The sequence below is a fragment of the Eleutherodactylus coqui genome, chromosome 11 (assembly GCF_035609145.1).
Source record: "Eleutherodactylus coqui strain aEleCoq1 chromosome 11, aEleCoq1.hap1, whole genome shotgun sequence".
Taxonomy (NCBI): domain Eukaryota; kingdom Metazoa; phylum Chordata; class Amphibia; order Anura; family Eleutherodactylidae; genus Eleutherodactylus; species Eleutherodactylus coqui.
Genome location: NC_089847.1, coordinates 94734017 through 94760210, shown reverse-complemented (window position 1 = coordinate 94760210; position 26194 = coordinate 94734017). Strand labels below are relative to the sequence as shown.

The following is a 26194-nucleotide window of genomic DNA, read 5'->3' as shown; positions in this document are numbered from 1 at the left end:
ACTAAAAAAACTGTAAAAATTTGTTTCAAAAAGTTTTATTACTTATTTTAAAAAAGAGTATTAAAAGTTAAACAAAAAAAAAAACTTTTTCCATATTTATAGTAAAATAATAAAACTAAAAAAAAATGTGGTATTGCTGCGTCCGTAAAAATCTGATATATCAAAGTATTACATTATTTAACCCGCATGGTGAATGTCATTATTAAAAAAATAAGCAATCAATGCCAGAATTGCGTTTTTGTGGTCGCCCTGTCTCCAATAAAAATGTAATTAAAAGCTATTAAAAAGTCATATTTAGGGTGGATTCAGACAACCGTATACCGGCTCGGTTTTCACGCCGAGCCGATATACGGTGTCCTCATCTGCAGGGGGGAGGATGGAAGAGCCAGGAGCAGTGCTCTGAGCTCCCGCCCCCTCTCTGCCTCCTCTCCACCTCCTCTCCGCCCCTCTGCTCTATTTGCAATGAAAGGAGGTGGGATGGGGGTGGGGCTAAGTTCCACGAATTATCCCCGCCCCCGTCCCCCCTTTCCTCATTTCAAATAGTGCAGAGGGTGGAGAGGAGGCAGAGAGGGGGCAGGAACTCAGAGCACTGCTCCTGGTTCTTCCATCCTCCCCCCCCCTCCCTGCAGAGAGAGACGCCGTATATCGGCTGGGCGTGAAAACCCAGCCGATTTACGTTCATCTGAATCCACCCTTACTCCAAGATGATAGCAATAGAAACTACAGGATGCCACGCAAGGAATGAGCCCTCACATGACTAAAAAATGTAATGTTTTTGGAAAAAATAAAAGTAGTATAGCAAAAAAAGAAACTATATAAATTTGGTATCGTAGTAATTGTACAGATCCATAAAATAGTTGTCATGTCATTTTTGCTGCCCTCGAAACAAGACGCACCCAAACATGGCGGAATTTCATTTTTTTCCCATTTCATTCCACTTAAAATTTTTTTAAGTTTTTCAGTACATTATATGGTACATTTATATAGCACCATTGAATAATACAACTCGTCCCGCAAAAAATAAGCCCTCAGACATCTACGTCGATACCTAAATAAAAGTTATGATTTATTTAAAAGGGGGGAGGAAAAACTGAAAATGAAAACTAAAAAAGGGTTGCATCCTTAAGGGGTTAAGAGCCCTAAAATAATAATAGTCATATAATAGTAATGGCGGTGGGGTCTTTCGATGGATGTGGCTCAGTGGTTAGCACTGTTGCCTTGCAGCACTATGACCCAATGAACCCATCACTATTCACACACACAGAACAGGCTGTTCACACCTTATGTCCAGCCATGTACCAGGAAACTAGCATCTTGGTATATGTATGCCGCAGACCAGTAGGATTGGCTGGCTGGAGGACTCCACATCCCACAGCTGTGAAGATGTGCTCCTGGAAACCTATAGAACAACAGGTCCCAGCAGCACAACTTAACAATATCTGAACCTCAATAGGCTAAATAGCCTTTTAAATCTGGGGGGGGGGGGGTGATGTCCCGAGTTTATGTGAACATGCCCTGATAGCGCAAAAAGTACAGTAAAATGCACCAATATGCACGCAAAAGCACAAATGTATTGCACTTGGGCTTTTGCAAAAACACATACGCCCGTGTGAAGGAGCCCTGAATGCCCCAAACAAAAATGCACTTTTTGTAGTGCATTTTACATTTCACTGTAGACATTAGGGCTTATTTAGACGACCGTATATCGGCTTCGTTTTCACGCCGGCCAATATACGGTGTCCTTGTCTGCAGGGGGAGGAGGATGGAAGAGCCAGGAGCAGGAATTGAGCTCCCGCCCCCTCTCCGCCCCTTGCCGCTATTTGCAATAGGAGGGGGCGAGACAGGGGCGGGGCTAAGTAACTGTGCTTAGCTCTGCCCCCGCCCCTCACATCCCATTGCAAATAGTGGCAAGGGGCGGGAGCTCAGTCCCTGCTCCTGGCTCTTCCATCTCCCTGAGCCAATTTACTTTTCTGGTTGTGCCAAAAAGTTGTTGCAAATTATTTTAGACAAATTAATGACTGATTTGCGGAAAAAAGAACGGATTTTTGTGCCTTTGGGCTTATTCACACGTCCGTATATCAGCTGATATACGGTGTCCCTTTCTGCAGGGAGAGGAGGCGGGCCAGGCCAGGAGCAGTGCACTGAGCTCCCGCCCCCTTTTCACCCTCTCTATGCCCCACTCCATTGTTTGCAATTGGAGGGGTGGAGCTAAGTTCCGCCCCGTCCTGTCCTTTCCCATTGCAAATAGTGGCGAGGGGCTGAGAGGGGGCGGGAGCTCATTGCACTGCTCCCATCCCGGCCCGCCTCCTCTCCCTGCAGAACGGGACACCGTATATCGGCGGGGCCTGAAAACCCTGCTGATATACGGACGTGTGAATTAGCCCTTACTAGAACAGCGGGCACAACTTTGTTGAATGATAAAATATGCCAGATTTAGTACTAGCATGCGCCATTTTTATGGTGGAAAAAATACTAGCGTATCCTGGCGAATCTATGATGTGAAGAAGGTGACTCAGAGCTCCTGCCCACGACTGTGTTCTCACCACGTGGTAGATTGAGCCAATGGACTTTCAATGATCCATACACACCGGCGCGTAGACACTGCATATCAATATGCAAGAGAAATAAATCGCAGCGCGCTCTATTTCTCTGCGTACCACGCAGCGTGAGCCCTTTGTACTTGTATGGGCTGTGTATGGTACGCTATCCCTACGCAATACATTGTGTATTGGCGGCAGATCTACATGGAGTTTGTATGGTGCAAGCTTGGGAGCTATCTTTGACAGCTTACCCCCAGATGCAACAGTTGTGATAAGAGTGGTATTGCACATTATTTATCATGCACAGTGAAAAAAAATACATAAAGTCAGCTTTTAATTAAAGAAAAAGCTTAATAAAAAGTTGTATGTACCCCAAAATGACATCAATAAAAACTACAGCTCGTCCCGCAAAACAAAAGGCTTCACATAGTTGCAGAAAAATTAAAAAAATAATGGCGGTCAGAAATTAATTTTTTATTTTTTTAAAGATTTAATTTTTTGAAAAAAGGCCGTACAGCAATATATGAATTTGTTATCTGTGTGATTGTACTGACCCACAGTCAAAGTAATGCTAGTGTGAACTAAGCCTGAATGCTTGTTTTTGAACCATCTTGCAACACTCAATATGACCACTAGGTGTCCTCAGCATCCACATCTTTACAGCCATGTATAATAATGGGAGAACCCAGTATAATAAGGACTATGTTATGTGATTTGCTTCTGATTGCACGATGTCAGAAATCCCTTGAATGAGATATACGATAACTAAACCAAATGACAGAAAGTAATGTAAAGCTATTTGCAGCCGCCCATCATCACCCTGTGTCACTCCTTGTCCTTGACAATGTCAAAAAGTGCATAGACCATATACTGTCCACAGAAATGTCTAATAGGTATATATTTATATAAGACACATATAGAAGGATTGATTGTTACCTCTTGGTCGTGAAATTGTTAATGCTATATAATCCACGGGCTGGTGTCACATTAGAGCCTATACACAACATGAACATTTGCTTGATATGATATAGGAAGTGGGGTGCGCTCCCGGGGTCCTTCCAGTACTGCAGTATACTCTGCTGTGGAGAGCTCCGGCCTGACACGTTATATAATCATACAGAACATGAAGTGCTGCTGCTCGCCTTACGGGGAAAACGTGAAACGTAAAGTGAAAGGAATCAGATATATTTTTAGATTATTCCTTCAAGAACTGTTTCCTATCCTGCAGGCTTTCGTTGGGTTTGGCTTCCTCTTCTGCGCTCTCATGGCTGGACTGACGTGGACACAAGACTGTCAGATTCAGGTAGGCTGATCATTATGCCGCCACACTGACAGTATATGGGATTACATTAAAGGATACGGACAGCTTTGAGGGGGCAATTTTGCTCCCTAAATCCGTGTATTTTAGGCTGACAATCATTTTTGTAATAGGGCTGCATTATAAATTTGGCATCATTTGTCTTCTGCAGCTTCTACATATCTCCATATATAGACACTGCAGTCTAAGTCTCAGTAGGAGATCCAGCAGTGAAGCTGGACCGACAGCTTGGTTTTCAGCCCTTATTTCTTCTCTCCTGCACTTTTTTCTCAGGTAATTTATGAATGCAGCAAAGATAAACTTTATTGTAATCATAGATTAACTGATAAGAACGTGCAGAAGAGGAGAGAGCAGAGGGAAACTAAGGGTCCTTTTATACGAGACGACTGGCGGGCACTTAAAGGGGTTCTATAACCAGGTTCATGAAGTTTGTCTTTGAGCTGAGTCATAGAGGAGGGCTGTGCCATCTTCTCCCAGCTCGCATCATGCAGATTGACAGCTCTCTCACCTTTTGTGTATAGGAAGAAAGCTGCTGATGGGGAGAGGCCACCATCGCCTGCCAATCTTAACGATAATGGTTCCATGTAAAAGGGACCCATAATAGGGGAGGGGAAAAGCCAGCATGGTCCACCTCCGTGACTCAGAGCTTAGCTCCAAGTCACACATCATGAGCTTGGGGACAGAATCCCTTTAAGCACCCGACAATCATCCCGTGTAAAAGGACCCTTAGTTTTCCTCTGCTCTCTCCTCTCCTGCACAAAGTTTATCTTTGCTGTAATCATAAGTTACCTGACAAATAAGTGCAGGAGAGAAGACATAAGGGCTGAACACCAAGCAGTCAGTCCAGCTTCACTGATGGATCTACTACTGAGATTTAGACTGCAGTCTCTGTATACAGTGATATGTAGAAGCTGCAGAGGACAAACAGTGCTACATTGTTAATGAACTCCTATTATAAAAATGACTGTAAATTCAAAATACAAAAAAAAAAACGCTCCAAAAAAAACTGTCCATAGCTTTTAAACCAAGCAAATAAAACTGCGTACTACTAACTCCCTATGAAAGGGAGTAATTAACATAAAATGTATCTTGTTATACATTACGAAAGTAAGTAGCTGAATGTAAAAAATAAAATCCATATATTCTGGTTATGTTCCAAGCTGGAGGAATGCTGGCATGGAGCTCTGGAATAAAAATGTTCAATGTTAAGTCTACTCCATATTCATTTATTCTGGCAGTAGGGCTTTATAGCTGGTGCTGACTCCCAAGGGCCATTCCACCTGTCTTACTGTCTAGCCACCCAGTACAGTCTAGTACAGGAAAGTAGCACCAGGCCACGTCTCAGGCCTGTAGGGGAACCAGTCATCAGTGAAGATGTCTCACTGGTCCACAAAGACAGGGATCTTCTCCCGTCCCCAACCTCCTGTGGGTTTTAACTGTCATCGATGACCTTTGGGGGTCCACAGAATGATCAATGGGAATGTTTGCACCCTTCCAAATTAATCTTAAATGGTTTTGTGCACGCAAGAAGATATCACACGACACAGAGGTTGAGCGTATGAAAACGTCCTCATTTCTGCTTTATTAGTGGGCACGTAGCCTCTTTTATAGCATTTAACATATCTGCCCTTTATAGGCATGCCAAAGATTGCATAGATAAATGTATGGATAGATAATTGGATAAGCTTTTTAAGGTTCTTCCTGCATCCGGTCATCTGTTGTTTTCGGCGTGGTCCATCCCATTTTGGAAGAGCTCGATGGAAGGGGCAAAAGGTGGGATGAGTGATTTGGTGTCAAATGACACTTGGGTACCACGTGTGGATGGTCAAATATGAGGTTATAACTTAGTACTGATTATTTGCATATGTTCCACGCAATTATTTGCATATGTTTTGCATAATTATTTGCATATGTTGACTAGTGCGTTTGCTAAAAGCCGTGATGTTTAGGCTGCGTGTAACAGTAAATATGGAAAAAATACTGTCATAGCTATATAAAGAATGTATAGTATATAAAGGATGTAGGAGAGAGAATGTCCCCTACAGATCTATGAAAGTGTATGTCCACTGTCAGTGAAGTATAGATATTATATATATCCACTACAGAACAAAGTACCAACAGTTGAGTTACTAATCCCACAGTCCAAGCAGACTCCACAGATGGTGGCCTACATGGTGGCCTACCTCCACCAACTCTATCAACATCCAGACTACTAATAGTCACACAGAACATTGCACTCTTGGCACCAAATTACCTCCTTACATGGGCTCTAATCTGCCCCTTCCTATTAGCATGGTGACACAGAATATCAACGTCACCATTCTCTCTCCTTAGCCAGCACCAAGATTCTTTTTTTCACTCCCCTTCCAAGGGGCGTGACTAAGGCCTTAGTCAGACGGGCGTTTTTTCGCCCGATTTGCGCATGCGTCCAGCGATTTTTTTAAAACCATTGCTTTGCAATGGTATCGGACACATGAGCGCTTTTTATGCGCTCGTCCGATAAATTATAGAACAGAAATCGCAGATCGCACCTATCTGCGATCTGCGATTCCTGTTCTCTTCTCTATATGCGCTCAATGGGGCCGGCGGCAGCAGCGCCGACCCCATTGAGAACATATAGAAGACAAATCATTCTTCTCTGCTACAGCTGTAACAGCTGTGGCAGAGAAGAACGATGTTTGCCCATTGAATTCAATGGAGCCGGCAATACAGCCGGCTCCATTGAAAGCAATGGGCTGCCGGACAGCGCTGGATGAATTGTCAGGAAGGGGTTAAATATATAAACCCTTCCCTGCAATTCATCCAGAAAAGTGTTAAAATAAAAAATATATATATACTCACCTGCTCCCGGCAGCTGGAGATCCGCGCGGCCGGCCTGCAGTGGGTGTGAAGGGGGTGTGACTCAGACTTGCCCCTGATTGGCTCAGCGCTTCATCCCGGGCTCGCCCGCAGCGCATTGCTTTCAATGGAGCCAGCTGTATTGCTGGCTCCATTGAATGCAATGCGCTGGACAGCTCCAGCCCGTTTCTAATGAAACGCGGCTAGGAGCAGATTTTCGGTCGATTTTTCGGCGCCGGTCACGCGATTTGCGCATGCGCATCCGTCATGCAATGCGCAAATCGCGCAAAAAAACGCCCGTGTGACTAAGGCCTAAGAGTGGAGGTCCTGAGAAGAAATCCCCCTCAATGATGGCCATATGCTACAAAAAGGTACATGTCCTAGAGCAAACAATAAAGCTGCCATTGTGCCCTTAGAGGGAGAAGGGTCCATTTTAAACTGGTAATGAGAACAAAGATTTGAGTGTAATCAAGTCATGCAAATGACATAGGGGCATTAGGACCTCCTGTTATGGAGGGTTAGGATTGTAACCTAATTTTTATCTTTGTACAATGGAATGGAGGAGCTCACCCCAAGAGACCACCAGGAAGTTACAAGTGGCGCTACCAGTCTAAGTGATGAAAGTGCGGTGATGCAGCTGGCGCGCCATAGGATGCTGCACTCTGGCTTTTGCAGTAAAGCAGAGAGAAAGGTGCTGGCCCTTGGAAAACGAGCAGTGACGCACCCAGGACTTGAACCGGCAACCTCTTGTACTGCCAGCACTGACCCATCTAGGGGTTATTATCCACGGGCGATAGTTCATTGCGTTACTTGCGCCGATAATCCGGCCACAGGTAACGCAGTGAACGCTTTCCATGGTGTTGCTATGGAAAACGCAGCCCCAACGTCCACAAGCAGAGAATCGCTATGATTCTCCGCTCACGGGATTCAAATCACGGCACATCGCGATTCTCCAAGATGAGCCTATCTGTCAGATAGACCCAGCACAGAGACCTGACAACGCTCCCCCGCGGCAGAAAATCGCTAGCAATATTCGGTCATGGCCGTAGACAGGGGGCCTTATTGAGCTACATTTCCTCTTCCCTTTTCCTTCTTACTATGACTGCTCTGTGTATATTTTGCAGCAGTCGTGTGGTTCCCATATACTTATTTAGCTGTTTCCTAAAATCAGCATCAACTTGTTTATCTTCTATTTCTTCCATGGAAGTCCTTTGTAAAGGCACAAAAAATATCTGAAGATGAAATAACGGATCTGATAGATTATATGAAGAACTCTTTATATTAACTATATAATTTCCTTTAATCCTGTATTAACAAAACCTTGTAGGGATTATTAAATATTATACATTTTTGGATAGTCCTACAAAAGTATAATAAAACTTAAATATAAGACAAGAGAACCTTCAGGGAGACTAAATGGAAGAGTGATGTACAGCATGTTATTATGTGTGATACAATATTAAATGGAAGGGTGATGTACAGCATGTTATTACAATATTATCAATTTGCATTTTTAATCAGATAATTCACATAATTGGTTTTCTCTCTTCAATTATGTTGGTAGTTGTGTAATAGTGCCAAATTATTATGCAATTCTTTGCTCGGAACAAGTAATGGATTATCACAATTTTTGGATTATTGAATGTTGAACCTACCATGTTTCCCCGAAAAAAAGGTCCTACCCCAATAGTAAGACCTATCAGGTTTTCGGGAGAGGCTTGAAATATATGGCCTCCCCCGAAAATAGGACCTATCTCGGGTGCCCCACAAACAAAAATCAATACTCACATTGTCGGCGGCATCCCGGCGGCGGTGTCCGGTGTCCTCCTCTGTCTCACAGATGCCTTCTGCTGGCGATAGGGCTTTGAATACCCCGCCTCCAGCAAAGCAAGTGCTGTAATTGGCTAATCAAGCGTCGACAGCCAATCACAGCTGGCGCCCGATGAGCCAATCACAGCCATTCAGTGAGTGACATCACTGAATGGCTGTGATTGGCTCATCGAGCGCCGGCTGCGATTGGCTGCCAGCGCTCGATTAGCCAATCACAGTGCTCACTTTGCTGGAGGGGGGGGTATTCAAAGCCCTGTCACCAGCAGAAGGCATCTGTGAGACGAGGAGGACGCTGCGCCGCCGCCGGACACCATCAGGAGGCATCGGGACGCCGCGGAGCAGGTAAGTAAAAGGCCCCCTCTCCCCTGAAAATAAGACAATGTGCCCTTTTTGGGGCAAAAAATATATAAGACAGTGTCTTATTTTTGGGGAAACACGGTAATAACAAGCTACCCTGCATGATTCAAGATCTTTAAGAGTGTCTCCCAGTCACTATATGCAATGACTTCTTGGGCTAGATTCACATTTTGTAGCCCAGGGGCAATGTAAAATAAGTTTCATGTAATGGAGTGAATTTCATAAACCGCATAATGAATATCACAGCTGATGGCGGGCAGGAAGGGTTCATCGATTCATGCTGCTTGATTATAACTTTCACCCTCCCATCAGCACAGTGCAAAAGACATCTGAACCCATCTGACCAGGTGATGGTTTTCCATTGCTCAGTGATCCAATTTTTGCACTCTTCAGCCTACTGGAGTTTCGCCTTTTTTTGAGGCTAAGTGCACACTAGCTTCTTCTAGAAAAGCCAGTGATCCTTAACGGAGTTGGTAAAGTGTTCTGTATGGTGTTGCAGCATTGTAAACTGTGTGCTGAGTTGAAGTGAATGTACCGCTACTTCCCATTATGTGACTGTATCACTGATAGTGATGAGCGGGCTCGAACTGGCTCACGGGGGGCTGATGAATCCCCAGTGGACCCCCCAAGCCAGACGCACTGCAAGATTACAATGAAGTATGACTAGCACACAATAATATGTGGACGACCACCAGGGGCTGAAGGCTTGGAGGGGGTCCAGTATTAGTATAATCTTGTGATAATTGGCTGGATGTATGTGTGTGCCTCCAGCCAATAAGCGGCTGTGCCTGTCACTACTAATACTGCCCAGCAGTCTTGTCGCCAACATGGCACTTATAGTGCCAACAAGGAAATATAGCAAATGCAGCTTATCTCTCCTCTCACAGCCCGCCAGTTCTGGAGCGGGCCCTGCTATCATCTACATCACAGTGTCAGATACAGAGACAGGGAGGGAAAGGGTTAAGTCATTAGGAGTAATTCCATATTCACTAACATCTGTGTGATGTGGTTGCAATTTATAGTATCTATCTATCTATCGATCTATCTCATATCTATCCATCTATCTGTCCTTTGGTCTGTCTGTCTCCCTGTCCGTCCAGCCACCTGTCACCCCGCCTGTCCATCCATCTGCCTCACTGCCTGTCCCCCTGCCCATCCGTCCCTCAATTTGCCCATCTGGCTGTCCCCTCTCCATCCATCTCCTGGTCCATCTACCTGTCTGTCTAACTTAAGAAGACACCTTAGTGGGTTCCGCTGAGACAAACCACCCAAGATTCAAGATTATGTCTAAGCAAGCCTTTAGCAAAATTTGACCAGAAACAGGATGCTACTGTTTTGGTTCGCTCAACACTAATCACTCAACCGGTCGCCAAGTAAAAGGTATTTATTTCGGATCCTGCGCTCCGTTTTTTTTTTCACCTGCACAAGAGGTCCTCCAACAATTTTGATCTGGTTCGAACAGCCATCAACTGAGATTCTTCATGTAAAGACATATGTAGCACACATGTACACCAGTCTAAATGTGTAGCATAGAATGCCTATTGGTGAATACAGCGCCCTGTACTGTACAATGCCAGTTTCTTGCTGTTCGGTGCCACTTTTCTCAACGGAAAACATCCTCGAAGATTGCCATTTTCTCTCTGTTCGTTAGTTTCTATGCCATTACCATAAAACCGGAGATGACTGCAGTGATGTGTCTCAGACTTCGTGCTGGTATTGTTAATGCTGACTTCCCTGCTGTATCAGAATATGAGAATATTATACGTGAGGACATTACATATTTCATTCCTGGAGCTGCACATGACTGTATCGATCCGTGCCGCGGAGAGGTGATGAATAAGTGGCTGCGGATATTCCTCCTTGATTAAAAAACCTGTTGTAGATTTCCTGCATGGAAACAGAGATGTGGAGGGAGAGCGAATGTGGAGGACAGAAGAAGAGACAGTCAGATAGAAGTCTGGAAAGTGGGTGGAGAAGAGCTGAAGCAGAGCACACACTTCAGGAGGCACAGACTCTTTCTTGTGTTAACAGCAAGTAATAATCAAGCATTTCAGTGATGCTTAGCCAACATTTGATGCGGGAGCGGAGAACTTGCTTCGGAACAACTTCCAATTACAGTCCATATAAATTGTTCTGTAACTTTTAAATACTTAGTCTTTCTTCCCTTATAATGATTTGGGGTACTTGATGTTTTCTTCTGCATTCATGCCTAAACATAAATTCAGCTAATTACACTAGATAACCAAAAAAAAAGATTTACTCCTATTTAACACTAGTGTTGTGTTGCCGAGGTCAAAAGTGTCTTGGGATGTGTTTTTTTCCAGTCATGACTTTTGATGTCGAATCAGTTGTGCTAGTATTTTAGCTGGCCCTATATCCTATGCAGCATATCACTGCACACATCAAACCTTATCTATGGCACATGGTAAGCAAACGTATTGCACAGGGCGCATGTATCTGTTTGTTTTTACAGTTCTGTAGCTGCCTGGAAATTTGAAGGGTACTGGTGTCATATGTCGACACCGGAAGCTAGGGGTTGACCGAGCAGAGCTGGAGGCAATGCCCCGGTCACGCCCCTATCTGCCAATTTGCTCCCGGTCTCTGCTGTGTCCCGTACCCACTGTTACCTGCGCCAAGAGGCAGGCTCCTGCTTTGTGCGGCTGTGGCATCTTCAGCCACGGGCCCTGAGATACTGCATGCAGCTCCCTCCGGCCGGCAGTGTGCCACAGATGGCGCTCTTCCTCCTGGCTGACAATCGGCTACTGCTGTTTTGTGGGGCTGTCCCATTTTCAGCCCCGGCCCCTTCAGATGATAGCCGTCGGGGAAGGAGAGTGACAGCGGGGTCGGTACAGCAGCACCAGGAGGTGAGACAGGAGCCTGTCAGAGAAAGTGACAGTCGGGGTGAGGAGCCCAGCGGGGAGAGTGACAGTGGGGCCAGGAGCAGAGATGGCAGTAGTATGACTAGTAGTAGGAGGAGGGCGAGGAGATATGTGAGCTGTCAGAGGGGAGAGCCAGAACATATGTCTCTGTGTGGGGACATCAGCCAATCCACAGCTGTGGGAGTGACCTTCCCCTCCCCTGTAACTCAGCCCGGCCAACCCATGTCTCCACCCATACTTCCGGTTTAGACATATTACACCAGTACCAATCTGAAGCATGCACATACACACACTCATTGTCAAAACAAGTCAAGCAACTAGAAGAAGTTGCAAAACTCGGCATGCAGTAACATCTCAGGCAGATATGCAAATGATAAGAAATGTGGTGGGATTAGATGAAATGTTTTGTCACCTGAGGCCCTAATAGTGCTTTCCCCCTTGGCCTTTAAAAAGGCTCTCAGAGATTACTTGTGTGCAGTGGACCTCTTCTTCCAGATATGTAGAGCTTCTTGACCACTAGACTTTTCTGTGATACAACTGAAGAGATTTCACCCAGTTAACAAAGTTTGAGAGGGGGCGCATTATTGGAATGTGAGCAGCTGGATGGTCGTATCAACAAACTGTCCATCACCTGGGCCATTCTAATCAGACTGTTAGGAGGGGTTGGGACCAGTAGATTTGTGATGGCACACACACAAGGAGAATTGGCTCAGGATGCCCTTGACAGACCACCGTTTGATCGTATGACAAACACGATCAGCTCCAACTGTTCTGTTTGCCACCATCCAGGGACAGGTGGCACCATTGTTACAGGCCCTGTGTCTGTCAAAACTATTTCCAGGCTCTTGGCAGAAGGAGATTTGGTCTTGCAGTGCCCATTACTTGTATACCTACTGTTGCCACCATTTGCAGTGGTGTCCTGAACTACAAAACTGGACTGCATCGGAGAGGAACCAGGTTGTCTTAAGTGATGAATTCAGGTTTATTTTGACCACTATGCTTGTGTAAGTTTACTAGAGATGAACGACTCAATCCTGCTTTTGCTGTGGAGGAGCACACTGTCCCCACTGCTGGTGTGATGGTCCAGGGCTCCACCATATATGACAGTTGGATTATTTTTTACAATGAGTGTATATACACATGTATATCTATAAGTGTGTCTTCTTATGGTTTATAGTAAAGATGGGGTAGCGCCACAGAGGGAAAATGTCCGATATAGAAAAAAAGGACTTATCTGGCGTAGACGTCCGAAACCCCAATAAATGGGGCCAGACTTCCACACCTGTAGTCCACTCTTGACAGATGACCAGTTCTCCTATACCATCAAAGGCATCCACACCAAGAGAGCTGCAGAGGAATCCAAAAAATTCTCAAAGAATTTTCGGAACGAAAATATTTTCAAATGTAAAAAAGCTCTGCGCTCTGCTGTCTATTCCCACAGCCTCAGCAGACTCTCCAATGCTAACTACTCTGACTGATAGTAAGCCTCAGCCATCACCGCTACATCATTGGTGCATACAGTACTCCCACAGGCCTACCTCTTCCACGACCAAACTCTATCAGCCCCCCAGGCCACTCGTAACTTTGTTAGCTCACCGACAACCCTGGGACATATGTTCAAAGCATAACTCCCTTTAATATTACTTATGGCTTAATTTTGCTGAATTTTAACAAGTCAACAGAAAAGAGAAGGCCTTTGACTGTCTAATTTCTTACAGGTCAAGGACTCCATCTTAGATGTCTATGATGATCTCTATGAGCAGGTTCTTAGAGGACATCCCGGAGAAGCAAAGGAACATCTTTTGCAAGTACATGAAATAGTAAGTGGAATAGTCAAAGCATCAAATATGTTAGAACAATTGTAGATGGTTGTTTTTACTCAATACTTAGACCGGGGGGGTCAAACGCATTTTCACCGAGGGCCACATCAGGCTTATTGTGACCTTCAAAGGGCCAATTGTAAGGTCCCCTGTCCACGGACGGTAAATCGCCGGTGAATCACGGTGCGTGAGGCTTTCCATAGTGTTGCTGTGGAAAGCGCCGGCCCCGTGTCCACGAGCAGAGAATTATTGTGATTCTCCGCTTTCAGCTGGCAATTTGCAGCATGCTGTGAATTGCCGCGATTGTCCGCGGTCAGCCTGTCTGTCAGATAGGCTGACCAGCGGAGATTCGTCTGCCGACTCCTGCTCTTGGGCGGCGGCTCCTGCGGGGGACTTCGCAATGCCCGTGGAGAGGGGGCCTAAGACAGTATAGTGAGGGCTTGTTCACACCAGCGTATTTGCGTACATAATATGCAGTGAACAGAAGCCATTGATGTCAATGAGTTCATTCACATGATGTATATTTTCACACAGCATGACCTACTTTGTTGTGCACTACGCACCCGAGAGGCCATTGAAGTGAATGGGCCGCACAAATACGTGGCGAATGCGCAGAAAACCTATGTATTCGCTGCATATTTGCGCACCATCTCAGTGGGCCCATCTACGTTTTTTTTTGCGTGCCTAAATATACAGGCATAAGCGATTTTCGATTGCGCAAATACGCAGCGTATTTGTGCGACTGAAATACGATTACACCTGTGTGAACGAGCCCTAATAGTGACCCTGATAGTGGCCCCAGTAAAAATAACGACCCCCACAGTGGCCCAATTAGTAATATTAACCCCCTCAGTAGTAATACCCCCATAGCAACATTAACCCCCCCTTTCATTAATAAGATAAATCCCCTTCAGTAATAATAATAATAAGCCCCCCTCAGTAATAATAAGCCCCCCCTCAGTAATAATAAGCCCCCCTCAGTAATAATAATAAGCCCCCCTCTCAGTAATAATAAGCCCCCCTCTCAGTAATAATAGTTCCCCCCTAACCCATATACTTACCTTCTCCTTGCTGTCAGCGCTGCTTCCTCTCTGCTTGCGCTGAGCCCGGATGCACACTGACGTCAGTGTGTGCGCCTGGCACGCTTCCTCCCCTAGTGCTCTCCTGCGGAACTGATGAGCAGAGGACTCAGGGGAGGAGGATCCCAGCTGCACACTGGCGTCAGCGTGCGCCGGGATCAGCGCTAACAGTATGATTACCAGCGGGGAGCTGCGGCACCCCAGCTCATAATAGCTGCAGTGGTGAGCGGCGTCGGCATGCCGTGGGCCACATAACATGAGGCAGCGGGCCGGATTCGGCCCGCGGGCCTTGTGTTTGACCCATGTGAAATAGCTGCATAACATATGAAATACGAGGCAAAATGGGATACAGTATAGGCACAGACACACTTGTATGGATGATGTGTTAAAGCTCTGTACTATGGGATCTAGTATGTGTCCTCAGACACAAGGTACACGTTGAAGAACTGGTAGGGTAGAGTGGTCACTTGTCACGGTGGGATTTACCAGGCTCTCTCTAGGAGGGATACATGTAGCCTCTGCCAGAGCAGCGCTGGGCCTCTTCCAGACACCCCTAGGACAGGGATGCCCAATAAACTGGAGAACAGGGATAGCAGATGTCACGAGTGATGCCACTGTCCCGTTACCTGCCGGTATGACCCTCAGAAGTAAATAATGAAGCCGCAGACAAAAGTAACATACCTCAGGTCCCTGGGAACGGTTAGGGCCTGGCAAAACGTTACTAGACATTCCAGATGATGGTACTTTTTTTCACAGAATTGGAAGTGCAGGTAAAGAAGTAGACTTAAGAGTTACCTCCACGCGGTGATCCCAGACTTCAAGACGGTCGTATGTGAAAAAAACAAATGGGTGTACCTCTATGCGGTGATCCCCTAGATCAGGACGGCCACGTAGGAAAACTTATCAATGCGTACCTCTGCAGTAGGCCTGGCCATATGCACGTGCTATTGCTCACTCCCTCTCTCGCTCTCTCTGTTCTCAAGGGACTCACTCTGTCACAGTTGCTGTCACACAGGGAATCAAGAACCGCTCTTCCTCCTCCGTTCTTTACCACATGAGGGTTGAAGGTACCCCCATGTGGCTGGCACTCTCAGGAACCCAGAAGAATCTCCCATTCCCACTCTCACACACTCTTATTTATATTCTCTCATACCACGTGACAAGACAAATTGATACATTGCAAGCATCTTCCAGGCTCATGCGAACACTTAACTCCTCACTTGCTGCAGCTGTGCAATACACATAACAGAATGACAAGTCACTTTTGCACAGTGCACCAACACAAGACATGACATGTATGACATTATGTTAGGAAGCCAGGAATAGATGTACTGGGCCACTACACATGTGCATGACAACTAAGGCTAGGGTCCATAGATTTGAACGATAAGCCATGGTAAGATTGCATATTTGCAACTGTAACATTACTTTTCACCCCCAAAAAAGAAATACTAGTCAGTGACTACTGGATCCAAATGTGTCACTGTGGAGCCTTAAAGGGGTTGTCCCGCGCCGAAACGGGTTTTTTTTTTTCAACCCCCGTTCGGCGCGAGACAACCCCGATGCAGGGACGTAAAAAAAAAACCGCTCAGCGCTTACCTTAATCCCCGCGCTCCGGTGACTTCTATACTTACCGGCTGAAGATGGCCGCCGGGATCCTCTTCCTCCGTGGACCGCAGCTCTTCTGTGCGGTCCATTGCCGATTCCAGCCTCCTGATTGGCTGGAATCGGCACGTGACGGGGCGGAGCTACACGGAGCCCCATTGAAGAAAGCAGAAGACCCGGACTGCGCAAGCGCGTCTAATTTGGCCATTCGACCATTTTAGACGGCGAAAATTAGGCGGGCTCCATAGAGACGAGGACGCCAGCAGCGGAGCAGGTAAGTAAAAAACTTTTTATAACTTCTGTATGGCTCATAATTAATGCACAATGTACATTACAAAGTGCATTAATATGACCATACAGAAGTGTATAGACCCACTTGCTGCCGCGGGACAACCCCTTTAACTTTAACCCCTCAAGGACACGGCCTATTTTGGCCTTGAGGACCAACGATTTTTGGTATTTTTTCATCTCCATTTTTCAAAAGCCATAACTTTTTTATTTTTCTGTCGACGCGGCCGTATAAGGGCTTGTTTTTTGTGTGACGAACTGTAGTTTTTATTGGTACCATTTTTGGTTACATAGACTATATTGTAAAACTTTTATAATTTTTTTTTATGATCGTAGGGAGAGAAAACGCATCAATTCTGCCATAGATTTTTTTGGTTTTTTTTAAAGCGTTAATTATGCAACATAAATGACACAGTTCATTTTTTTCTGCGGGTCGGTACGGTTACAACGATACCAAAATTCTTATATTTTTTTTAGGTTTTTCCACTTTTCCACAATAAAAAACCCTTTTTTTGGAAATTATTTTTTTCTAAATCGCTGCATTCAAAGTCCTATAACCTTTTTTTATTTTTCCATGGACGAAGCTCTCTGAGGGCTTATTTTTGTGAGATGAGCTGTAGTTTTTATTGGTACCATTTTGGGGTACACATGTTTGTTTTTTTTTATCACTTTTATTGCGTTTTTGGGGAGGCAAAATGCTAAAAATTAGCATTTTGCCTCAGTTTTTTAGCATTTCTTTTAAAGCTTTTTGCCATGCAGGATAAAAAAAATGTTCAATTTATTGTACGCGTCGTTATGGATGTGTCAATACCAAATATGTGGGATTTTTAAATTTATTTTTTTGCTAATATGAAAAAAAGCATAAAAAAGGGTTTTTTAACATTTTTTTGCATTTTTATTTTTTGTTCTTTATTTTGCTTTTATTTTTACATAATCTGTGTCCCTTTGAGGGACTTGCACAGCAGGACTGTAGATCGCTACGATAAGGCATGGCAGGACTTCTCTCTTCTCGATCACAGGCTATGGCAATACAGGACGCCGGTATCTGGCGTCCTGTTGCCATAGCAACCAGCCGGGCTCTCACGATGTTATCGCAAGAGCCGTCTGGAGTCACAGTGGGAGCTACTTAGATCGTGGCAGGGAAGGGGTTAACAGCGGGGGGGGGGGAGCGCATCTCCAACTACTAGTGACAGCCGGCTCCCGCTGCAGGATAGCGCGGGATCTGCTATGATCTCGCACTATCCCTATGACGTAAGGGTACGTCATTTTGCGGGAAGTACCCCACTCCCATGACGTACCCTTACGTCATGGGGTGGGAAGGGGTTAAAGGGATTGTCCATTTTGGAGAACCCACTCTGATGTACCCCTGGCAATCAAATGATTGCCATGGTTTGTCAGCAGAAACTGCAGGCTGTTGCAGCAGTACAGTATTACATGGTGTCTTTAGTTTTAGTGGTATCAGTAAAAGGTAATTTTTAAGTCCAAACCAGTGAGAAGATATTATCGAAACGGGGCATTGGAAATAGGCTAATAGCAAATCTGGTACCAATATTTAAACAAGAGTCGAAAGGTGAGGTTGGAAACTATGGGCAGTATGTTTAACCCCTTCAGTGGCAGGTTTAGGTAGTCTTCAGCACATTTCAAGCGCTGCGTAATAAGTTGGCGCTATACAAATAAAGATTATTATTATTATTATTATTTCAACACTGATTTTAGGAGATTTTCCGGGCGTGCCACTAAAGGGATTAATCTCTACTGTAGGTAAAATATTTCAAAAGTTTTATAACAGAAACCATCACGGAGAATCTCAAGGAAAATAACCTTATAATAAAACATCAGCATGGGTGCCTGGGTAAGGCCACATCCACATGACCAGTATAGAGTATTCAGACTGAAAGCGGAATGACTCCATAGGCTGTCACTTATAAAATGGAGACCGAAGCTGCAAGCCTTGGTCTCTGTTTCAGCAAGTTTCTCTTCTTTTCTGGCATTACGGTCAGATAGAATAATGCAGCCGATTACACTATTCAGTCCAGCCAAAATGCCGGAGACAAATGGAAATCTTCCATAAGTGGAACCATTCATCATAAGTGAATACCATCTTTGGCATGTCAGACAAAACCCTCGGACAAGAAGCCTGGATTGGCGCCCAAACGAGGTGTGAATGCCTACAGTGTGAATGCCTAGGTGTGAATGTACACATTTAGTATGGTCCGTGAATGCATAGCATATTCATGGGATGAAACTCTACTTATGTAATCCACATTTTGGCTTTTTTTTTGCAAATATGTATGTGTGGAAAAAAATGTAAGCGGGTCCCATTGATTTTATGTGCAAATATGCAGTAAATATGCATGTATTGTGCATATTCACTGCGTATTTGCCAAGTCGCATTGACTTTAATGAACTATTTCTGTCCATTATATGGATCAAAATGATCATTATGGATCATAATATCAGATTGCAGGTGGTCCCAGTGTGTGATTTCCATATTACACTTATTGGTGCTGGGGAGGGGAGCACAGCAAATGGAGTTCAGTTTAAAGGGGTTTTCCAGGCAGTGCCTGCTATCAGTGCTGGGCTACACTGGGGTCAGAACAGAAGCCACTGTTCCAACCTCTGTGTAGTGGCCAGCGCTCGTAATTGAGGCACAGCTCTCATTGAATTCAGTGAGAGCTGTGCCTGCAATTACAAGCGCCAGCCACTATACAGGGGTTGGAACAGTGGCTTACGACCTTGGTGTAGCCCAGCACTGACTGCTGGTGCTGCCTGCAAAACCCCTTTAAGATTAAAAGGGGGGGGGGTATGCGCCAAGCTGAATCTTTTTCCGGGGTGCAGGAAAGCCTGGATACATCTCTGGCGCCAAATATATTTGCATGAGACATAAATTCAAAATCCACAATAGAAAGTGACATTTTTGGAAGCATTTTTTCAATTTAATAGGACTATTGGGGGTAAATTTAGTAGGACTTAACTTTTCACTTGCAATCGTTTGATCGCTCATTCAGTATAGTGCAATAACATAGTATTGCATAACAGCATGTTCTGGAAGGCAGTCTATCAAGCCATTCCAGAAACACATCTTGATAGGCAATCATTCATGGCAGCCCTGAGGGCCTTCAGAAGGTCCCCAGCTGTCATGAAAACTTAATGTCATCCCCTGATTGCATTGCGGGGGGGTGGGGGCATTCGGAAGCCTCAAATGCCAGTTAGGGCTTTGAAAGTGTTAACAGCCACGGTCGGCGTTACTACTGATTGTGGCTGTTGCTGGTGGGTGTCAGCTGTCATTATTTGTTGTGTACCCACTTTAGATATTTTGTGCTCGGTATAAGATCATAAAAAATATGTATAAACTCTATCGCAAGGGAGTCGTCCTAAGTATAATTATTCTGGGAGTCTCAGGGATATCATAAAGTGCGCTGATTCTATGACTTTCTGGTGTAGGGTCATACCAATCTCATATCTGCAAACTTCAGTATGTGGTACACCCCATCGAGCATCTGCGGACCTGAATGAACAAACAGGTCAAATGTGAAGAAGTATTTTCCCCTCCATAGAGTGTGTGAACGCGGTGCTGCCGCATGCTGATCATTAGGTCAGATCAGAGACTGTATAACTCTATTACCTCATCATGATTGGTTGATTCGGGGATTATTCCGATTGCCGATTGGAGTCAGGAAGGAATTTTTCCCCTTAAATGGGGAAAATTGGCTTTTACCGTATTGGCTTTTTTCCCCCTTCCTCTCGATCAACATTGGGGGTAATAGGCAGAACTGGACGGACATATGTCTGTTTTCAACCTAATATACTATGCTACCATGTTAAAATTACAGCGCAGTTTATGAACAACGTGTTTCTATATTACTTCTTTGTCTCTTCCTGATGACGTTCTGAGAAAGGCAATGCCCGTTAGTAGTATTTTCTTTGGTTCTGGCCCAATCATCACTTGGTAAAATTGTAGTAGGGATGCTGTTTGTAAGTTCAGAGCAATTTCTCTTTTCAAATCACTGGTTTCCGCTTATCCATCTTTCTGTTCATAGTTCCAATGTTGTGGGAAGATCGGGGAACAACAGAGGATTTCTACTCCACTGATTACATGCAACAATACAGCAGATGACAAGGTACTTTCGCTTCAAGCAATCTGCTAACTCTTTTGTTTAACTCTAACTTTTATGGGAACTAGAAGTTCTCGGAGTGGAATGAAACTTTCTTTGTGTGATTGAAATATCAGAGCAAAAGGATCATTTATTGGAAAAAAGTGAAAACTTGAAGGGAGGCTCTAGTGCCCTGTTGTACCGACTCTAGCTTGGATACAAGATGTGATGCGGGCGGCCATGGAGGCTCTGATATCCTGTTGTACCGCCTCTAGCTTGAATGTAAGATGTAATATTGGGAGACATGGAGGCATACAGGTTCCGCATGTTATTCTGCGCCATATTGGTCCACATTTGTTGTAACTGAGCCTCCAGATGGTGGGAATTCATAGGCTCTGGGAGCTGGCGTCCTAGACAATCATATACATGTTCTATTGGCAATAAATCTGGCGACCAGGCAGGCCATGGGAGTGTGTCAATAATGCAGGGACATTCCTGTGACCCCCTTGTGTGTGCGACCAAGCATTATCATGCTGCAAAATATCTCTTAGAAGCCGCCATGAGAGGAACACATGTGTCTGCAGGATGTCCTGAACATATCGCTGAGCTGTCATTGTCCCTCATACCACTATACACATTCACTGGTCCCAACACCTCCTAACAGTCAGGTCAAAATGGTCCAAGTGGCGGGCAATTCGTCAATAAATTATCCAGCTTCTCACATTCCAATAGTGCGCCCCCTCTTAAACTTTGTTAATTGGGCAAAATCTCTTCTCTGCGTTGTAGAAGCATCTAGTGGTCAACAAGCTCTACACAAGTGGAAAAAGAGGTCACTACACACAAGGAGCCTCCGAGAGCCTTTTATAGGGCAAAGGTGGAACCACTTTTAGTTCCTCAGGTGACAAGACCGTTCATCTAATCACGCCGCAACTCTAATCATTCGTATATCTGCCTGAGATGTAACTGCATGCCAAGCTTTGCAAAAAATGACAACTCCTGCTTGATTTTTTTTTTTATTACAAAGAATGTATTGTTTTGCCAACTGATGTCATAAGATCATTACTGAATTAACATTATACTAACAATTCACTGCTTTCCTCCAGCATTCATGTCACTAGTGGGGTTCCTATGTAGCACGGATCAAAATGTGGTCATATATTACACTGCTGGGTTTTGCTACAGTGGAATGAAGGTGTCAGGACCAACGGTGCACAGGGCTACCATGCTTGCACCGCCACTCTTGGCAGTCAGGCTACGGGGGTGAGGCGCAGGGAAGCCCCAGTCCTGGTGACCTCCCCTGGCCGCCATTACCCTGGTCACAGGCTCCCGGCGCACACGGCCTTGCTCGGGAGGGGTGTCGGTCGAGGTAGCCGGGTTGTCAGGGACGCGGCGGGTTCTGCACCGCGTGCCCGTTGCTTTGACACCCGGCCGCAATCTCTGCCCCTGCCTGTCTATAGTGGCGCCGGGGGCTGGATCTCCCGGCGTCTTCTGATTTGTCCCTACTGCTGTCAGACTCTCCGCCACAATCAGCTGCTGGGGCGGGAGTGCTGACAGCATTTAAGCTGCTCGGTTGCATGCATAGATTGCCAGTGTATGTTAGGTCTTCTGCTGCGCTTGCATTCCTCGGATTTGACTGACTCCCTGTTTGACTTACTTGCTTGGACCCCGACTTCGCTTGACCCATTGTACTGCGTACCTTCCTGTTGCCGACCCAGATTACTTGACTAGCATCTGTGTTGTTTGTCTCAGTGTTTGTTTGTAGTCTGACTCCTCGACCCTCATCCCTAGAGAGTCTAGGGACTGTCGCCCAGTTGTCGCCATGGGGTTTAGCCCAGGAGGACAAGTAGGTAGGGACAGGGGTTGCGGGCAGTTTCACGGACTTCCAGTACCCGCACCCCAGTTCCCTGACAGAAGGGCCCTATGTTGGTATGTAGCCCTATATGTAGCCCCATGTCTTCACCTTCATTATTTCAAATGTGGACAAAAGCTTACTGCTGCCTGCCGGGGTCATCATACTCCTCTCATGCTGATGACTAGATGTGTTAAATAAATCAAAATGCAGAATATAACACACTTGAAATTTTGGAAAAATGTTCTTAATTCTGTATATTGCTCTCCACCATCTAGGACTGCGTATCAGCAATCTCTGATGTTCTGCATTTACACTGGTATTGGGTCAGGACTTTGCTGATGTCCTCACTGGGACTGACGGTACGTACTGTAGTAGTTAAAAAGTTACGGAATTCATGTAGAACATGTTGCTATGGATCAGAGAGGTCATTTCCCTCATGGGAGAACTAATATCTTACTAATATTGCGAGTCCTAAAGCCTGAAGCTTGTTTTCTACACTTTTTTTCATATTACTGTTAGTACGTTGAGTCTCAGCAACTTTTTCACATTTCTTTTTGCCTCCAACTTCTTTGGGCTTACCATAAGAGGGCAGATTTTTTACCAACAGACGATGAGACATTTTCCTACCCTGGACTCATCTTAACCCCTCTACAACCGCCCACGTGCCTTTTTACAGCAACTGTTAAGGGACTTAATTTTAATGCAAACGCCTTTTTACAGTGCTGCATCAGAAGTCTAGCAGGGGTCTCCAGTGCCAGGAGGAGCAGGTGCTCAGCTATTGGATAACAGTCTGGCATGTGCTCAAACAGCAGTGACTGGATAAACCTCCGATCCCCGCTGTTTAACCCTTTATATGCAAAGGTCAATGGGAATTTGCACTTGATAGAACCAATGCTTTTCAACGGCAGTGATCACATGTGCGAATTTGACATGCAGAAAAACGCCTGCCGCGAAAATTATAGCACACTGGTTCACAGAGCGCATGTAACTGCGGCAAACCGGTGTTCTATGTATGTGAAACCCCTGGATGCTTTCGCATACAGGGGTTTCACCTTGCACTCAATGGGGCCGGCAGCAGCAGCACCGACCCAATTGAGAACATATACTGAAGATCGCGATCCTCTGCCACAGCTGCAGAGGAGCGCGATGTTCTCCCATTGAATTCAATGGAGCCGGCAATACAACCGGCTCCATTGAAAGCAATGTGCTGCCGGCAAGCGCTGCAGTGATTTTCGGGGAAGGGCTAAATTCATGAATGTGTAAGTGCTGCCTTTGATTGGCTGAGCGCAGGGACCAATCAGAGGCAGCTCTCAGCTGTCATTCAATAGCTGAGAGCTGCCTCTTATTGGTCACAGTGCTCAGCCAATCAGAGGCAGCCCATTCAGCAGGCGAGGATTTTAAATCCCTGGCTGCTGAATACTACTCAGAGCAGTGCAGGAGAAGAGCTGGCAGGACGAGGCTGAGCCCCGGCAGCTGCAGAGAGGTAAGAATAGATTTTTTTTTACACATTTTTGGATTGATTTTCAGGGAAGGGCTTATATTTGAAGTCCTTCCCTGAAAATCACTGCAGCGCTAGCTGTATTGCCGGCTCCACTGAATTTAATGGGAGAACATTGCGCTCCTCTGCCACAGCTGTGACAGCAGCTGTCACAGCTGCAGCAGGGAATAGCGGGCAGCGCTCTTTTTGGGCGTCAAAACACCCATGTGACCGACCCCTTTTGAGCAGATAAACACTGCTAGCAGCGTTGTTTCCGCTGTGACGCTCGCTTAGGTCACGCGAATTTTTGAACGCATTAGTTATGCGTTCAGAAACTTGTGCGTCACAACCCCTGTGTGACTGAGCCCTCGGGGTGAAGAGAAGTGGCACATAACAGTGCAACAGGAATGAATAAGCACTAAGGGTGAACTGTGTAGCGATGTCTATGTCCCCTATATCTTAGGAGAATAAAGTCTCTTGATCCCATTGACACTCCAGAAATGAGTATATCAGTTAGAGACGCAACGCGCATAAACTGCAGCAAGGTGCGTAGCCATCACTATTGGAAGGCGGTGCAGGAGTTGGAAAAATAATAATTTCATTTTTGGGGCCTTTGGGCTGCCCATAAAGTCGAATAGGGTAAGATGGTGGTAAATTGTCAAGTTTGTGATACCAGTCCGTATACAGGCCGAGACCTGTGTCAGACAAAAGAATATTAAAAAGTGGGAAAATAAAATATTAAATGTCCTTTCCCCTGATGTGTAGTGTGGTACCTCAGTGCAGATGTTACGGTGGTGGGAAGGGACTCCAGGAAGCCGAAGAACAGTGAAAGAATCAGATCATTTATTTTATTAAATTAAGAATTTTCAAGTGCTCCATAAATATAACATTACTTCATATCTTGAGGTACATTCACTTTATCGGGTACAATCACATATATCGGTACATATGCAGGCATTAAGTGCAGAAACCGTATCTGAACACTGATGGGCTCTATAATAGTAACATTTCATATTGTGCGTTTCATAATGCAGCAAATAGTAACAAGCATGGGAATCCTTTCTGTCCTTTATGCTTTGCCCTCCTGCTTTTCTCTCTCTGTCTCTTATCTTCTATTTCTTTAGGTATGAAGCTTTATTTATAGTTAGTTAATGATACTTTTAGGCCGTTCCTTGCTTGTCTTGATCCTGCTTTCTATAACTTTTCTTTCTCTTCTGTCTAAATCTTATGCAACGTTGGTACTCACACTTTCTTTCCTTCCCACCACACTGGCTTCCTACTAATGCTACTTCTTCTCTACTTTCTCAAACTCCACTCCACTCTCTCTCTCCTTCTTATACCAGGTCCTCCCAGCCAACCCATGTGTAGGTCTTAACTGCCAATTACAGGTCTGCTAACATTAAGGTGTTTGAAAGGCTGGAGGGAATATTAGGATCTACAACCAATATGATTCAGAGTAGCAAACAAGTGAACAACAAATCTCTTAAAGTAATACACGCAACAAAGTAGTAACCAGATTTCTTATTATGGAGTGTATATCTCCTGTACATTACAGAGGTATCATATATACAGGCAGCTCTCTCCATTGTAGTTTATAGGACTTATGAAATGCCAGGCCATTACCTTGACATTCATCATCTACAATTGAGAGAGCCACATGCATTGTATCTTCTCTGGAGTGCTTATTGAGGAGGAGAAGGTGACCCCCATTCTCCCAATAGCTGGGAGTCCTGGAAGTGGCACTTCAATTTATTATGGCATATGCTTAAGATATACTATAAATGTCTCAGATGGGAATACCCTTACAGTCCTTGGATGTTGTTTGGCATGGCAGTATGGCCCTCAGACCAGAAAAAGTTGTGCACCCCTGCTCTAAGCCACGCTCCCTTGCCTGATGAAGCGAAAAAATTTCTAAAACAAATAAATCTAGTACAAGGCATGTAGGTCTGTTTTTTGTGCCTATTTAGCAAGCATGCTGACACATTTAGCTTACTAAATCTCCCCTATTATAGCAAGCTATCAGAGAGATCTGTGCAGCTGCTGCAGTGTCCGAGGAGTGGCCCCAGGGCCGAGGAGCGGCCCCAGGGCCGAGACTACACTGCTACTGATGTACTTACTGTAGTTCACATAGTATTGCCTAGACCGGCTGCAGTTGTATCCACTTCTCAGCTGAGAGCAGGACTACCTATGTACACTGACAGATCTACATTGTACAGT

The 26194-nt window shown here is 45.1% G+C and overlaps 1 protein-coding gene across 1 annotated transcript in view; it reads left to right on the top strand.

Annotated features, from left to right (window-relative positions):
* Positions 1–26194, top strand: part of LOC136582214 (tetraspanin-32-like) — a 48442-nt gene that overhangs the window by 16919 nt on the left and 5329 nt on the right. The window contains exons 4-7 of the mRNA XM_066583077.1: positions 3769–3843; positions 13481–13582; positions 20595–20675; positions 22776–22859. Of these exons, the coding sequence (XP_066439174.1) occupies positions 3769–3843; positions 13481–13582; positions 20595–20675; positions 22776–22859 (342 nt within the window). The remainder of the gene's footprint in view (positions 1–3768; positions 3844–13480; positions 13583–20594; positions 20676–22775; positions 22860–26194) is intronic.